The 15,877-nt window shown below is 36.5% G+C and overlaps 1 protein-coding gene across 2 annotated transcripts; it reads left to right on the forward strand.

Moving 5' to 3' along the window:
* Positions 1-1,387: 1,387 nt before the first annotated feature.
* LOC108970807 lies at positions 1,388-15,753 on the forward strand. Of its 2 annotated transcripts, none has more exons than XM_018936435.1 (4): positions 1,388-1,460; positions 15,081-15,233; positions 15,292-15,459; positions 15,521-15,753. In XM_018936435.1, the coding sequence occupies exons 2-4, from the start codon at positions 15,099-15,101 to the stop codon at positions 15,731-15,733; spliced, it is 516 nt and encodes a 171-aa protein (XP_018791980.1). In that variant the 5' UTR covers positions 1,388-1,460; positions 15,081-15,098; the 3' UTR covers positions 15,734-15,753. The 2 variants fall into 2 exon arrangements, with proteins under 2 accessions (XP_018791980.1, XP_018791981.1); XM_018936436.1 differs by having other exon boundaries at positions 15,081-15,149.
* The last annotated feature ends 124 nt before the right edge of the window (positions 15,754-15,877 follow it).

Consider the following 15,877-nt stretch of genomic DNA (forward strand, 5'->3'; position numbering starts at 1 on the left):
GCCATGCGCGCGCACGAACGATCGATCACCGCTTCCAATACACCAACCGCACGCGAAATGCGTTCAAATCAGACTGAATTGTCCGCGCTGGCGATATATACCGCACACTTCACCGCAAGCATAGCACAAGAAAGCGCCAAAAGATCAACTTATGCGGCCGACTAACGCACCGAGCGAATGCCTCAGTGACGCATCTTCACTGACGGAGCGTTTGTCTACCTAGAAGTTCGCCGTGGGCAACGGCGCCGCAACTGTTGATGAAGCTGCCGACTGCTGCATGTTGCACAAGACGTTCACCATTTSACGGCGCATTGTTCAGCTCACATGCGGGCTATTTTTCTTGCTTCTAATTTTTATTTCCTGCTCTTGYTTTCTGTATGCCTAAGCGCTTTGATGTTCGAAATGAGTTTGCGTTGAACTGCAAGAAATCACTGCTGCCACCAAACTGACTGGCGCGCGCACGGTTTGGCACTACGCTAGCCCACCAGCAGTCAGCAGTCAGCAGCCAGCAAACCGCCGAGTCAGCAGAAAAAACTATGCGAGGCTTGACAACAAAAGCGTTCCGCGCTGAGCGCCAAGCAACAAAACCAAGCGGTAAACAAATATGCGCAAGCAGCTATGTTGGTAAGGCTGTACGTACATGCATATGTGTGTGTGTGTTTGGGGAGCGGTGTGTGTTGAGCAATGTAAATATGATACGTTAATTAATAATGCTTTCTGATTTATAAACAGGCAAGCCAAGTAGGAAGCAAAAACTTAGACCAAACAGCTGAGCTGAGAATTATTGGCTCAGCCRAGGCAATGGTGACGCTGTCAGCGCTCTCGCCAGGGATTTCAAACAAACTATAAACCAGTTTCACAACGTCGACAATCGTTCGCGCAAAGCTCAGTTTACGCGATGCTGTCGACAAAAATTATAAACACAACACTWAATGCCTATTAGAGTACACCTCGGCTAAAACTATAGGCAGAAAAAACAGTTGCAAAAGTCAACCGCAGCGCCAACCTCAACTCCCAAGCRCATACTAAAATGAGTATTTCTTCACACACACACACATATACATGGGCCTATACATACATATAAAATATACTTGCAGACATTTATGTGTTTATAAAACGTTCAAAGTGCTGAGTATTTATTGCTGTTGCGCGTATTTGTTGTTAGTTTAGTTGCAGGATTGTTATACATTTCAACTCGACAGTTAACCGATAAGCTTGCGCTTAAAGTCAACAAGAACCATACACACAAACACATGAGTGGTCTTGTAAGCGCCTATGTGCCTATGTAACTACAAGCACCTCGCTGTTTTTTGTAAATAATTTTTATACTATTTACACTCCGCTCTTTGCTCGCTGTCGTTTTAGTTGTTACTGTAGCAGCGGCAATTACTTTGACAAGCTCGCGTTTTATTGCTGATTTTCAAACTTTTGACTTGGGTTGGATTGTAGGTCTCCTAACTGTAAGCTTGAAAATTACAATTATTTTTTTCAAAAGTCAAATGTGTCAGAATTATAAGGTTATACGCAAATTCCAGTATATACTCTATAATGCATACCTACAGCAGGCAAGGTATAATATTGGGTAGTCGAAAAAGTATTTTCGTATTTTTTTTTTCGAATTTTGTCCAAAGGTGTCGATGCAGTCGTATATCTCCAGTGTTACCAATCACATTGTGTCACACCATGTAGTGTTAAAAAGGTGAGATTTAAGCTTCATTTAACCAAAAAATTCGGTGAAATTGGAAAAAAGTTACAGCTATTCAAAACTTACTATCCRATATGTTGGTACGCGCTTTTGAAAATAATAGAGTTTTCGTTATAAAATGGTTATATATTGGTTATTACATCTAATAACGATTTTTTTTCTTTTTTATGATGCGTTGTTTTGGATTTTAGGTGACGATATAATGTTTTTCAAATGTCAAATTTATCAAAACCAGAAGGTTATACGGAAATTGCAGTATGTACTCTATAATGCATDTCGTCAGCTGATTTAAAGATATGACGGTTACGAGTGAACCCATCATTCCGGTGTGGCATAGAGACTAAATCGAGTGAATGTTGAATAACAAGAAATTTGGAGACCTGCTTCTCTAAGCATTTTATAGATTTCTCCCGAAGATATTATTTTCTTGATTAAAATCTCAACTTCTTCTTGCAACGAAGATAAAGCTCAATCACAGACCCATTTAATGAATCATTTTATGAAAGACCTACATAGGTAAATATATAGAAACACATATAGGTCCATGTAAATTCATGTCAAAGCTATAAAGCACCTCAAACACCTTTCCTCTAACTTTAAATTGTTGAGTCGCGCAACTCATTTTGAAAAATCCAATACAAAACTTTTTAACTCAGAAATCAGCAACAATTTCGTATACTATTATCAAGCATGTCGTCATCATCAGCGTCAACTTCTAACCCCAAACAGACACTCACATTTATTGTCTTTTATGTCAACAATTTGAGAAACATCATCGAAAACAAAAACAAAAAAAAAAACAAAAATCAAGATGAGGCAATACAAACATACAACAACAAACAGAGTGTGTAGCGCACGAAAGGAATTTGACAACACCTCCGAGAATAATTTTGATTTCATTCAGTGCTTGTTAAACCACCAAAACAAAAACAATAATAATAATAGCAGCGCATAAACTCAAGTGTCTATAAATACATATCAAATACATTTGTAATTCCCTCCACCCGCTGTGCTGTCACACAAGCAAACACGRCACGTCACACTTAAATCGGTGCACGTTTGAAGCTGTGCACGCACAGTGGTGTCAGCTCATTAAAAATGCCACAAAAAATTAAACGGAAATAAATATGCTTGTTGAGTGTGGCAGAAGGAAATATGTGTCAAAGCGATAAGATAGCAGCACACGAAGCTCACAACTCATTTGCAACGCGAGAAAAAATAAATAAAAAATGAGACAAAATAATATAAATGAGCGCAGCATGGTGTGAAGTGAAGAAGTGCTCACATTTACAACGAAATTGTCAGCGTTGTCAATCAGCGCGCCGCCACGCGTATTGACAGTTCTCACTTGACAGGTTGACAATTTGACAATTGTCAGCGGTTTTCAGAGACTTTTTTGAACGGAAACTATTGAGGAAAGGCTTCATTTCAACATATTCACACTTTTTTTTTAATTTTTTCAACTTTTTCACACCTGATAATTAATACACTGATGTTAAAGTTTATCTATAACACCTCGAGTTCGTCAAATCTTCTGTTTGCCTCTTGCGTCATATCAGCGTTGTATTGGAAAAATTAAAATTTAATTGAAATATGTTTTCGATTTAGTTCTACTAGAACCGTTTGCAAGGAGAGTATAGTCATTTGTCATTGCTTGTAATAATGTGGCATACAAAGGTCGCTATATACTTCAGAGATAAGCTGTAAACCAAGCACTATCAGCATGGAGTTAAAAATGCGGGCAAATGTCTGAGGTCAAACACAATCTTCGATGATTTTACGGTATTTATAGTACAAGTAATCTGGCATTAGGCATGAAATTTTTGGAAATATTTACTGAAGCCCTGAATATCAACTCTATTGATTTGTCTAGATTACCAGCAGTTATGTTCTTTTTAATAAATGCGGTATTTTAAGCTTTGTTGAAACATTATTACGAACAACTGATCAAATCGCTTATTGTTATTGAGCTTTGTTGAATATATAGATTCATGAAATTTTAGTAAGGTCGGCGAAAATCCTCGTAGCTATATCCTCCTGGATGCAGGATCGCTAAGATCATGTAAAAGAGCTCCTTWGGGAAACTCGCTTGCTTSTTACTCACACGGTRTCAAAAGGACTGCCGYACGCCTGTTGGCYTCMGGCATYAYATGCAAACCGAATGAGCATAAGTGATAACGTTAGATGCAGAAAGAAATTTGACAWGAGAGAGACGCTGGAACACTTCCTAYGACTTTGTTWAACACTATCTAGAACTCGTGTGAAGTATCTAAGAGCTGCGTGGTTCGAAAGACTGGACAAAATATCAAACGTGGATATCAAGTCGCTCTTCAAGTTCGCAAAAAACGTTAAAGACAAGACGGCACTTCACCTCAAACTAAACTGAACATCAATCTGGCATCAATAAGGACCAGTAGGTCTATGTAWGGCGTGATAGACGGCCAATAAAACTTAAGGTAATATAATCCCAATATAAAGAACGGCTTCTCGATACCAAAAATTAGGTTTTTTGAAACGTCTTTTCCTCAATATAATAAAAAATATCTTTCGATATCCACTCAGTGTTATATAAAATAGATTGTAATTTAGATTTCTGCACAAAAAACCTGTAAAGATTTGAAAAATTCGTTTAAATTACAGACAATTCGTTTGAAGTTCGTCAAAACCAGTTTTTGTTAGTATTTAATAACTATTTTATAACAGAGCAGTAAAACAACTAAAAATACCCTGAAAGAAACGAGTTTTGGGCTCAGCGTATAGAAGTATTAACTAAAGCAATGAGGCTTAAAAATAATACATGCAAAATATTTTCGCTTAATTTGTTTAAAACGTTAATTTATTGCGCTTGAGTGTGAGTCTTGCGGTTTCAAAAAGTCAAGTTCTGAGCAAAAACTACAAGAGCCGAAGTTAATACTTACGAAAACAAAACAAAGCWAAGTAATGTGTTATTTTTAGAACTTAAGCAGACGCTATGAAAACATGTGGAAATAAGCAACACTTCGAAAAAATAATAATTCAAAACGAAGATAACCATGCGCCAAGGCAATTAGCCGATCTAATCAAGGCCTACATTAGTATGCCATACACTCACGCTGTTGACAATTTATTATAAAGCGCCTTGCAACACTTATTTAACCCTTTGCTTACCCATTATTGTGATTATTGTGTACGTTTTTCATTTTGACTGTTTAGCGGCAGCTGTCGGGTTTGTAACAGTTTTCAAATGCTTCATAATCGAATCGAACAACTGCCCCGCCCTCTGCGCGCCGCACCGCAAAACACTTCGAAAGTAAATGAAGTGAGTGACGAAATCGTCTCTGTCATGCTTTGCGGTTACAGCAAACAATTGCAATAAGTACACTGCGCGAAAACAGCTGATTAAGCCGAAGTAAATCTTCCWCACTTGAGCTAACGCTGTAGATATGAATTGAAGAAAGTTCAGGGTTTCTGCTCTTGTTCTAAATATATTTGATCTATTAGCTTCCATCTCAATTGTGTTGCGACTGCTTCTCGCAGTGTATTTTGCCACTTTCGAAGTCAGCCAGTCTGTAATTGTTTATAATTTTCGAGTTTTCTCAGCACTTATTCTTTGCTTCTCTATTCCCAATTTGTTAGCAATCACCGTGAGTACATCCAGCACACGCACTCAGCATACTAAGTTCATAAGTCAATAGAATTGTTGTTGTAACTGTACGCTTACGTGTTATTTTATTAATTAGCATGCGCGCAAGGGCTACAAAAACAAAACCAATTACAACACACTACAGTACACAGAAAGTCGCATATTTGTTGTTGCGCTGTGGGTTTTGTTAAGTAGAAATGCATGTAAACTAATAAATTGTAGCTATGTTTCATAAACGATTACTCGCTGGCTGGCGCCAACTTGTTGAAGAATTTATTTAAAAGCACAATAAATATAAAAAGTAAATTTATCTATTGAAAGTTTATGTTTTGTTTTTAAAACCATAAAAATTGGCATTGTGATAATTTTTATTCGAAATCTGTATTCAGAGCTTATAATCAACATTTACAACCTTTTCCCTAACGGAATATAGTGGACTTTTCAAAATATGTTAAAAAACCGTATTCAGCTAAATTCAGCTAGCTATTCTTCATTAAATAAAAATATAATTTAACACTATTCAGCCATTCAGCATTTATTCAGCTGAATTCAGCTTATATATTTTACAGCAGACGCTATTCTTAGTAAAATAAAAGTATAATTCGCCACCATTTAGCCATTCATTATTCGTACTATAAAATAAAATCGGCTAAACTTAGCTCACATCTTTTACAGCAAACAGCTGTTCTTCATAAAACACAAATATAATTCAACACTATTCAGCCACACATTTATTCAGCTGAATTCAGGTCACATATTTTGCAGTAAACAGCAGTTCTTAGTTAAACAAAAATGTAATGCTGCACTATTAACTATATGGCTGTTATTACTATTCAGCCTTTCATTATTCGTRCTATAACCACCTTTAGATTATTTTTACTTTTTCCTAACTCTGAAATTAATGTCCTTGACTATTAAAATGTCGGTATTTTCCGCTTTAAACATTTTTTACACCAGGCCTTCAGCAAATCGCAGCGATAAATGCACACACATTAACACCAACAACGCATCTTCTGCACCTTTGCATACTTTCGCCCATAGATCAACGCCAACRCTAATGTCAACTCATGCCACATAACTGCTTGCGCCACATAMATAATGTCAAATTTTCGCCAGCCACTAAAATCTACCTAAGCCAAAAAAATATATCATGCGAATTCATAATATCGCATGCGAATACATATTATTGCATGCGAGAGAACTTTGCAACATTTTGCGCTTAAATGGCTAAACATGATTGCCGCACATTTCGCATAAAACAACGTCTACAAATTGCTCATAAGACAAATGTGGCAAATGCTGCCGCTGGCTGTCACACCGGCAAAGTAATACGATGTGKTGTTGCATGCCGCTCKCTGTGGCGAAAAACAGTAAAAACGCAGCTATGCTAATGTTCGGGAGTACACATTCGATCAAGRCTAAGGCATTACTGGCATTTTTTAATGTTTGATATATTTGAATTTTCTGTTCTTTTTTTTCTTCGCTGCCAAATTGTTGTAAATTATTCGAAATTTATTGTCCAATTGGCTTAAGGAATTTATGTGGCACACACAGCGGGATATTTGATGCCTGCAAACGCGAAGCCAACGGAGTGGCATGTCGATAGTGCTGACGACGTTAAAGTGCAAAAATAATGAAATGCCAAAACGAGTAATTGGTGTGAAAAATATGGCGAACAARGCGCTGAACAGTGGGATCGCGAGCAATTGATTTTCCTTTTCTCGTTACAACAATGCGATCGTGGATCGTTATACGAGTAACTACTGTACCAAACGCTCTTCGCAATCGTTCGTAAATTGCATGAATTGGCATGATATTCAAAGCAATTCATCTTAGCGCTGGCTATTGTTTGCCTTCACCGATCTGCCGTTCACACTATTGGTGCAATTACCCATATTTGTATGTATGTATGGTATATACAAGTGATGCCCATTTATTCCTTGCGGCGCTACACGGTTGCTGTGTTAATCGTGCTACAAATGCGGGGCGCATGCGCAATTTCCGCCGCATTGTTATTAAATTGTTTCTTATTGTTTTATGAGTGTATTCAGCAACCGAAGTGGCGTCATCAGTACTCAATGCTTTGAWARAAGTTCACCGCAAAAACGTGTTTAGCTGAMAACTTGAGTTATTTGACGAATTACTGGTGCAAATTAGCCGATTTGTAAGCGTTCGACGCAGATTTACAAAAGTGCTGAATAGCCGCTGAATTGCATCGGAAAATGTTATAGTGACTTCAAACATCGATTTGTGACTACAAATAACATTTTAGGTCCATTCTTTAAGTAAATGTATATAAAAAAAAATATAAGCGCATGTATGCATTGACATTTGTATACTTGGTTAAACTGCTTATTTGAAAAAAGCATTGCTGAATTCACTATATGTGAAAAATAATATACTTCTAACTTTATTTACTTAATAATTTTGTAAGCGCAATAATATTTTTTTTGAGCATTTAACAACATTAGCTAACACATTTATTGCGCGGAATTAAATAAAAAGGTGAAAAATATTGTAAGCGATGTTAAATTCACTATAGGCGCATTAATTACTATATGAGTATAAATATATATAGTTCAAACTATTAAACTAACAAGAATTTTGTAAGCGCAATTATAGTTGGCTTTACTTTAATATTTGACAAGACTAGCTTACACGTTACTAGCGCTGAATTAGCTTAGAAAGTGAAATAAAATGTAAGCGCTGCTAAATTCGCTATATGCGCGTAAATAATATATTTTAAAATAAATGAATAATAATTTTGTAAGCGCAATTATATTTGTATATTTAATTAATTCGATTTTTGTAAACACATTTATATTTGATTTTATCATAACATCTAATACAAATAGCTGCAATATWTCTTGCGCTGAATTAGCTTAAAAAGTGAAATAAATTGTAAGCGATATTAAATTCACTATACACATATTTGTAATATATTTCTAACTGTTTTAAATGAATTTTTAATTTTGTAAGCGCTATTATATTTGGTTTTACCTTAACTTTTCATGAAACGAGCTTACACCTTTTTTGCGCTGAATTAGCTTAAAAAGCAAATTAAATTATAAGCTTGTTGCTGATATTAAAGATAGGGCAACAATGTTCTATTGATATAAAATGTTGCCAAGAAAGCTGAAATTTAACACCAAATATGTAAATTTATACCCAACGCCTCATATCAAACATAATTACAACACATTTGCATACGAATTAAGAAATCAGTTGATTGTAAAAATCAGCATTGAATACGCGTAAAAAGCTATCGATTCAAATGCATCCATTAATGGGTTACTGCTGGCATTTTACAGAGTTGATAGACGGCATAGCTATGTAGTTAGACAATTGCTGATGGTGCGATAAGTCGAATAAAGCATACATAGTTTGCAAGCGAGCAGCAAGCAACAATTCAGCAGCTGAGCTTAACATATAAAGTGGCTTATAGTAGCCAAGACGACTGGCTCAATTTAAAAAGAAGAAATCTCGCTAAAAATAGCGTTATTCGATTTACGATAAAAAACGATTAAACATTGCAATAATTTTCTTTCAAATTTTCAATTCAGCAAAATTACAATTGCATACATTCTTATTCAGCAAAACTACAATTGCATACATTTTTATTCAGCAAAAYAAGAATGGCACTTTGTAGACAGATCTTTTTAGATAATATTTCCATTAACATACTTTTAATTGTGCTTCAGCTCAATTTCCAGATTTACCGCTTTTCAATGCCATGCAATAAAACACGCTGACAGCGAGGGCAACCCTGCATGTTGGTCTAATGCAATTTGCTGATTGCCATGCCATTAACTAGACACTGGTTAACGATCTTTTCCATCACGCAAATTGTAGGACATCCCCGATTTTACTGCTCCAACACACTTTTTATTGCCAACGGCTTGAGCAGCTGCCGTGACTTATTAAGTTTCTTCCACTATAACTATATTTCACTTAATGACATTGGTTATAGCATTTCCACGGCAGTGACTCGCATGCGATCTCTCTGTGCTGCGCTACGCTCGTAGACGCAATACGATTACGCTAAAGCACAATTGCGTGAATTTAAACGTCTTTTGGTGTTCGCTTGCCCACAAAACGGTACATGACGCACCACGTACATAGGTATGTACATACATACGAGTATTTCACACGGCAAGCAACGCACTACGCATTCAATTGTGGCAACGGCTGATCGTCGAGGGATCTTAAATCGCGTGATGTGCTAACAGTAAATATGAGATGAGAGATTTTTTAATGAGCACTTAGTGGCRTGGTAATGACCATTACTTGCATTTTACCGAAAATAAAGTAAAGGAAACAGCAAACTGCATAAATTAGCATAGCCATGGCGATGAGTTCTTAAGTGAAATGTCTAATGTTTATTTAATGGACGCTTCTTGTTCGACAGAACTGACAATAGAGCAGTGMAAAGACGAGCTGCGCAACATTTCGTTTTGAGTTGTAAATGAAGTGCTCCAGGTGAATTGGCGTTCAATGACCAATGATAGCACAAAAGTCAGCATTTTTTTCTCTACCATCACATGGTCTTCAAAGCTCTATTACCATAAAGAAACCAAAAAAGCGATCGGTTTTAGAAGTATAGCATGCAATATTTTTACAACCTTAATTTCAATAATATKTTATTTCATGTACTACATACATACGTTAACTTGTGTCTATGTAAACGCTTGCTTTGTAAAACCCAGCCTGRGCGCATGCGCACTCACTTCATAATRTTAATATGCGAAACTCATTCAAATGCTAAACATTTTAGACACGTACGCAAAACCAAATAGCTATGCTTTGAATTGCAATTACGTTACATAGTGCCAATTGTAGCCAAGCTAAGCTTCAGTGCATACRAACAAATGAATTTTGCCGAATTCCAAATAGGTAAGGCCCAAAAGTTCAAATATTTGTGCCGATGCTTGGCCAAAAACAAAAATGAGCTAAGCTTTGTCGAAAAACCATTGCAAAAAACAATAAAATTTCCGATTTCCGCACATTTGTCAAACTTTTTTTGATCGCTTAATTGTATTTGTTAGCTCGTACATCAATATGTGTTCTTTCTCAGCAATCTTCTGGTTTATTAGCGCTGAAATTGTTGCCGATTTTTTACGATTTTAATCATCTTTCAATGCATTTGAGAAATCTTTTTATAGAAACTGGCAGTAATAATATTCCGAGCAACTAAACTCYTAATGGACTAACACTACATAGGTTGCCTTTTATATTTCGGGCTTTGGCAATGATAGTGTTGCAATCTGGTGATTTCCAACTTTATTGTAAAGTTTGACATTTCTTATGGTACTCATACTAAGAACGTTTTGACATACGTGTGCTATTTGTGTTGTATACAGTGACTTAAAAAATTCGTCGCAGCCAAAAACTGGTTTTAACTGCTGAGCATTTTCTATCGAAAGAAATGTTACAGCTGTTCGAAAATTAGTGAWAATAATGAAGAAATACGCAAAKGGTAACAAAAAACGAAAAGAATGGTCCAAGTGTGATGAAGCTCAACAAATTGTCGCAAAGCAAGAATTGACGCATCGAAAGTTTATGATGAGTGTTTCACGGGATCCACTATGAGCTGCTCTTGGCTGGTCGAACGGTTGATTCTACATTTTACTGTCAACAACTGATGAGATTGAAGCAAGCAATCGAAACAAAGGCCAGAACTGATAAACAGAATGGGCATCGTCTTCCATCAGGACAACGCTAGACCACACACATCTTTGATGACMCGGCAAAAGCTGTTAGAGCTGGGCTGAGCAGTTTTGATGCAYCCACCATATAGCTCTGACCTTGCACCATCAGACTGACATTKGGTCAATGCTGAACTCCCTTAATGGAGTGAAGTTGGCTTCAAAAGCAGCCTGTGAAAATTACTTGTTGCAGTKTTTCCCGAGAAACCAGAAAAGTTTTACACTGATGGCATAATGTCTCTAGCGAAAAAATGGCGAAAAGTGGTTGACCAAAATAGTACATATTTGCTTAATTAAAGCCCATTATAACAAAAAAAAAATCAGTTGAAGTTTGATTAGAAATACGAAAATAATTTTTCGACTACCCAAAAACTTTTTTTCTCTAATCCCGAAATATAAAAGTCAACCCTCGTATTAGCATTTTTTCTCACATGAGTTTTTTTCGCTTAGCGATCTCTACTTGGTTATTAATTCYCATTAGATTAATGACTTTTCACGCAAAAGAAAATAATTTACAAAGAAAAAAGTTGTAAGCCACWAWTCAYGYTGCCATGCGTCCATAGCCTGGTTCTACTGTAAGACTGGCGGTCATTTACTTTTGCATTGAAAAAGAAAAATGAACAAAGAATTACGTTCCCACTTCCACAAACTTTTTGCAGAACCTTCGAGTGGTTAATTGATTGCGCGCAACTAATTGATTGGRGGAAACTTACGTTCCTTAAACTTGGTTGAGCAATTTGAAACTTTTTTGTAATTTCTTGCTTAATAATGACATGCCAATGCGATTACAGTAATTATTACTGAGTAGAAACTATGCTTGCAGCAGTTGCCCAATTCTTAATTCAATTAATGATAAATGACGCGCTTAAATAACTGTCAATATTATATGTATTTTTGTTACAAAGTTTCTTGTAAATTTTAAACGCTTACAAACATGAGCGTTGTATCTATTAAAGACCTTAGCGCTTTGCCTACCTCAAGCATAAAGCGCCGGCGCATAATCGCTCGCGCGCCCAAATCCAACCAGTTTTTTGTGTTTGTGCGGCTGCGACTGCGCTTGCCGCTTGACCGCATGCCTTTGACAGTTGACCACAGTTGACCAAAGCGACATTGACGCATTGTCGCTGTTGTTGTGCCATTTACACATTTGTAATCTTTTTTTTTTGTAATTTTTTTTTTTGTTGTCATACAATCAAGTCGCTTGCATAGCTTTTCGTGAATTTTACTTAAGCCTTGACAGCTTCACACTTGTGGACTTTAATCAAAGTAGTTCGGCTTGTTTGAAGCTCGATTTAAGACACACATTCAAAACATTCGAGGCTTCTATTTAACAGCGCTTAGTTGAAATTAAGACAATAGGAAATCGCAATGTGAAATATTCCTGGCATTTTTTCAAAGAACACAAAACGCAGCAGTTTCATTTAAATTCTTTGCCAAGAACTTTTAGCAATCAAATTTTTATGGCCACAAGTACGCGCAACAAAACYTCAATTTTGCTAGCAGAAATAACARTTTTGCAAATGCCGCACTTTTAATTTGCTTAATTTATTGCAACGCCTGCGCGTTTTTTCAGCTGCGCACCTGTCCAGCTCACTGGCTCACTGTCTACAAGAACAAAAAAAAGCATTCCAAATCTGTTACATCATCCCACGACGCGACTTGTCATTTCTCAAAGCTCGCCTCGTTCGTACATGCGGTCTGACGAGTCGGCTGGTTGGGTCACTTTTGGTGTGGCATACACCATTTTCAGCGCGAAACTATTCAATGACTTTGGAATATTGCCATTCGCTAATATCAATATTTATAATTTTTTATGTGCGCATTTGCATAAGCGAGCGGCTAGTATTTTTTACTATTTTTTGCGCATTTAGTTTTGCGCTTTTTATACGTTTTCGTTGGTGTTGACAACCACATTCGCTTCAATTTAAATAAGGCGCAAAAAATTAACGCGTTTGTTGCTAATATATAAATAAGTTGAAGTTTGATTAGAAATACGAAAAGACTTTCTCGACTACCCAATAGAATATATGGAATTCTTAATATTTTTTGTACTCACTAGTAAATTTTGATATTTTGAAAACAACCATAATTTTGTCTTAATGACTGTCCAAAATAAACACTCCCATAAGCTAACATTACTGTTAACAGCGCTGTAGCTATTAAATCTATTCTTAATATAATCACTACCCACGGAATTGATTTTGAGGGTCACAATGCTAAATTTAACTAATTTTTTTCCCGTAAATTAAACAACTTTCATCAACTTTAACGCTACTAAAACGCTTACCTCCATCGCTTCATAAATCTTCTAACTGCCTACGCCCATTGAAAAGTTAACTTCCAGTGGTTAAATGTGTATTATCGGAAGTGCAAGCCCACCACGCCAGAAAACAAGATAAAAGTAAGCCTGATCTGCACCGAAGCTATAACACCCTTCACAGGTTTATTTCTTAACGCATAAAAACCTCAAATGATATTAATTTCGTGAAAATATCTTTTCTTGTTGTTGTGACTGCAGACAGCGTGTCTGGCCAGTGCTTCGGTGACTTTCCCGCCGTGATGTGATGTGATATAACAATCATAATGTAATCTCGCGGGAAGCTGCCTGTTCACTGGCTCTATAAAAGAAAAGCAGGCAGCGTGTCTGGCCAGTGCTTCGGTGACTTTCCCGCCGTAGTGTGATGTGATTTAACAGTCATAATGTAATCTTGCGGCAAGCTGGCTATTAGCTGGCTCTATAAAMGAAAAGCASGCTTGGTGCGTGGCCAGTGGTTAGGTGACTTTCACGCCGTGAAGTCATAAGGTGAGCTGGCGGGAAGCTGGCTGCCAGCTGGATCAATTATAAGTAAAGCGTTTCCGTCTGGATATTACAAACTTCGTGACAAACTTAAAATGGTTGGACTTGTCAAAAGCTATTATAATCATCACAACATATATGCGGGTCAAAAACGCGCACATAAAAGCGCATAAACAGAATAGTGAGCGCAAAGTCGAATAAGTAAATCATGCATGCMTTAAGGCATTCCACAGCGTCAGCACCGGACAGTGGTCAGGTGTAAAATACACATGCATGTATGCATTCAATGCACACTCGCTCAAATAATTTCAACACCGAATTAAAGATGCTGATTTATTGTCTCGACTGTCTGCTACTACAGCAGTTCCACAGCTCATTCAAGTCTTGTAAGCTGAGGATTATCCGTTGCTTTGTCATGATAACATTATTCAACTGTATGTGTGATAAAGTTGCAATTTTTATTAGAGAAAGAGACTGAAAGCAAAGCGTTCATTGTGACATAACCTTACTTTTCAGCGGTTCAATGTTTCAGTGTGAATTGTCACGCGGAGAGAGGAAAGTTGTATGGGAATGGGCCCTCAGGATCTTGTATAAATTGACAGGGAAGTACTACACATGAGTGTCAATGAACCGTTTCTCTTTTATGCGAGAATTTTTCCAATTCTCCAATTTTTCCGGTACTGTTATATATTACTTTTTTTTAGCTCAAGTCGATCGAATGCAGTTTAACTAATGGTTATTTAATTACCGAACTTTTGTTGATAAAAATAGATTTTTCACAAGCTTATTAGCAGTGAACTAGCTCTATTTCCAAATAGACTTCGATTAGAGTTAATTTGATTAAAATTACTATAAAAACAAGGGTACAAGCTTAAATCCATTAAAAATGCATTAACTAACTTATATTTGTAATTCTGAATATGTGTTGTTGTGTACCATGATAGTTAATATTGTAAATTGAGCTGAGATTTACATGTTGAAAATTTCGCTTTCCTAACTTTGAGTTCATTCAGTCAAACCTCCCCAATCAAGCACCGAAATCATGATTAACGTTAACCGGATATTTTTTTGGATTTTAATATTGCATGGGTTTCTTGAGAAAAATGTAAATATATTTATGTACGTAAACATCAAACTCAATAAGTAGAATCCCGTTCTTCAGGCATAATTTTCGTGACCCAGTATTGTGTTTCATCTAGCTTAAGTTAATAATTTCACAGTTATATACTCATACACTTTCTTTTGTTGTAGCATGGAGCTTTTTTCAAAATGTCSAAAATGGAGTGCAGGGACTTGAATAAGGCGTACTTGCGCGAGAAGGTTTGTCGCTTGAAAGCAGTTAAACGCGATGTTGTTGAGGCCAGCGTTCGCTTTCAAATTCTAAAAACTGTGTACAATTGCAATGTATATGATCAATTTATTTTCTTCAAATGAACATTGATTACATTTTTCATCTATAAAGGTGCACATCGAACTTCTGCGTAAGTACAATACCTACCAGCCATTTTTCATCAATCGCACCTTTGATGTCTGCGAATTTCTGCGTAATCGTAAAAATGCTGTGTACTTAGACATACTCTTCAAATTGATCGAGAAGTATACGAATGTGAATCACTCGTGTCCGTATGAGGTGGTATTTGAAGGGTTCTCATCATGTGTTTTTAAGTTTCTAGTTGCTCTTCTCGTTGCAGGGAGAATTCATCATCGAACGTTTCAGGCCGTCACATAATAATTTGATTTTACCCATGCCCAGCGGTGACTACCTCATTAAGTTTGGGTTATATACCTCGAATGTTTTGATGGCCCATTTATATGTWTGGTTTGGCTTCAAAGAATTGGAAAGATGGGAAGTTGGCACAGAAGGTGTTTCCCCCAAAAGTTTGAAAACAAATGTCCATGCTTAATTGCTTYGAGAAATCAAAATATGAAAAATTAATTGATGTGAAAATTGGTGTATTTAATAAATAATTCCTTATATGAGCATGATTAGGCAACAAAGTTCTCGCGTTTTTATACTCTCGCAACAAAGTTGCTAAAGAGAGTATTAT

Source organism: Bactrocera latifrons, unplaced genomic scaffold, assembly GCF_001853355.1.
Source record: "Bactrocera latifrons isolate USDA-ARS-PBARC rearing strain unplaced genomic scaffold, ASM185335v1 scaffold_31, whole genome shotgun sequence".
Classification (NCBI taxonomy): Eukaryota; Metazoa; Arthropoda; class Insecta; order Diptera; family Tephritidae; genus Bactrocera; species Bactrocera latifrons.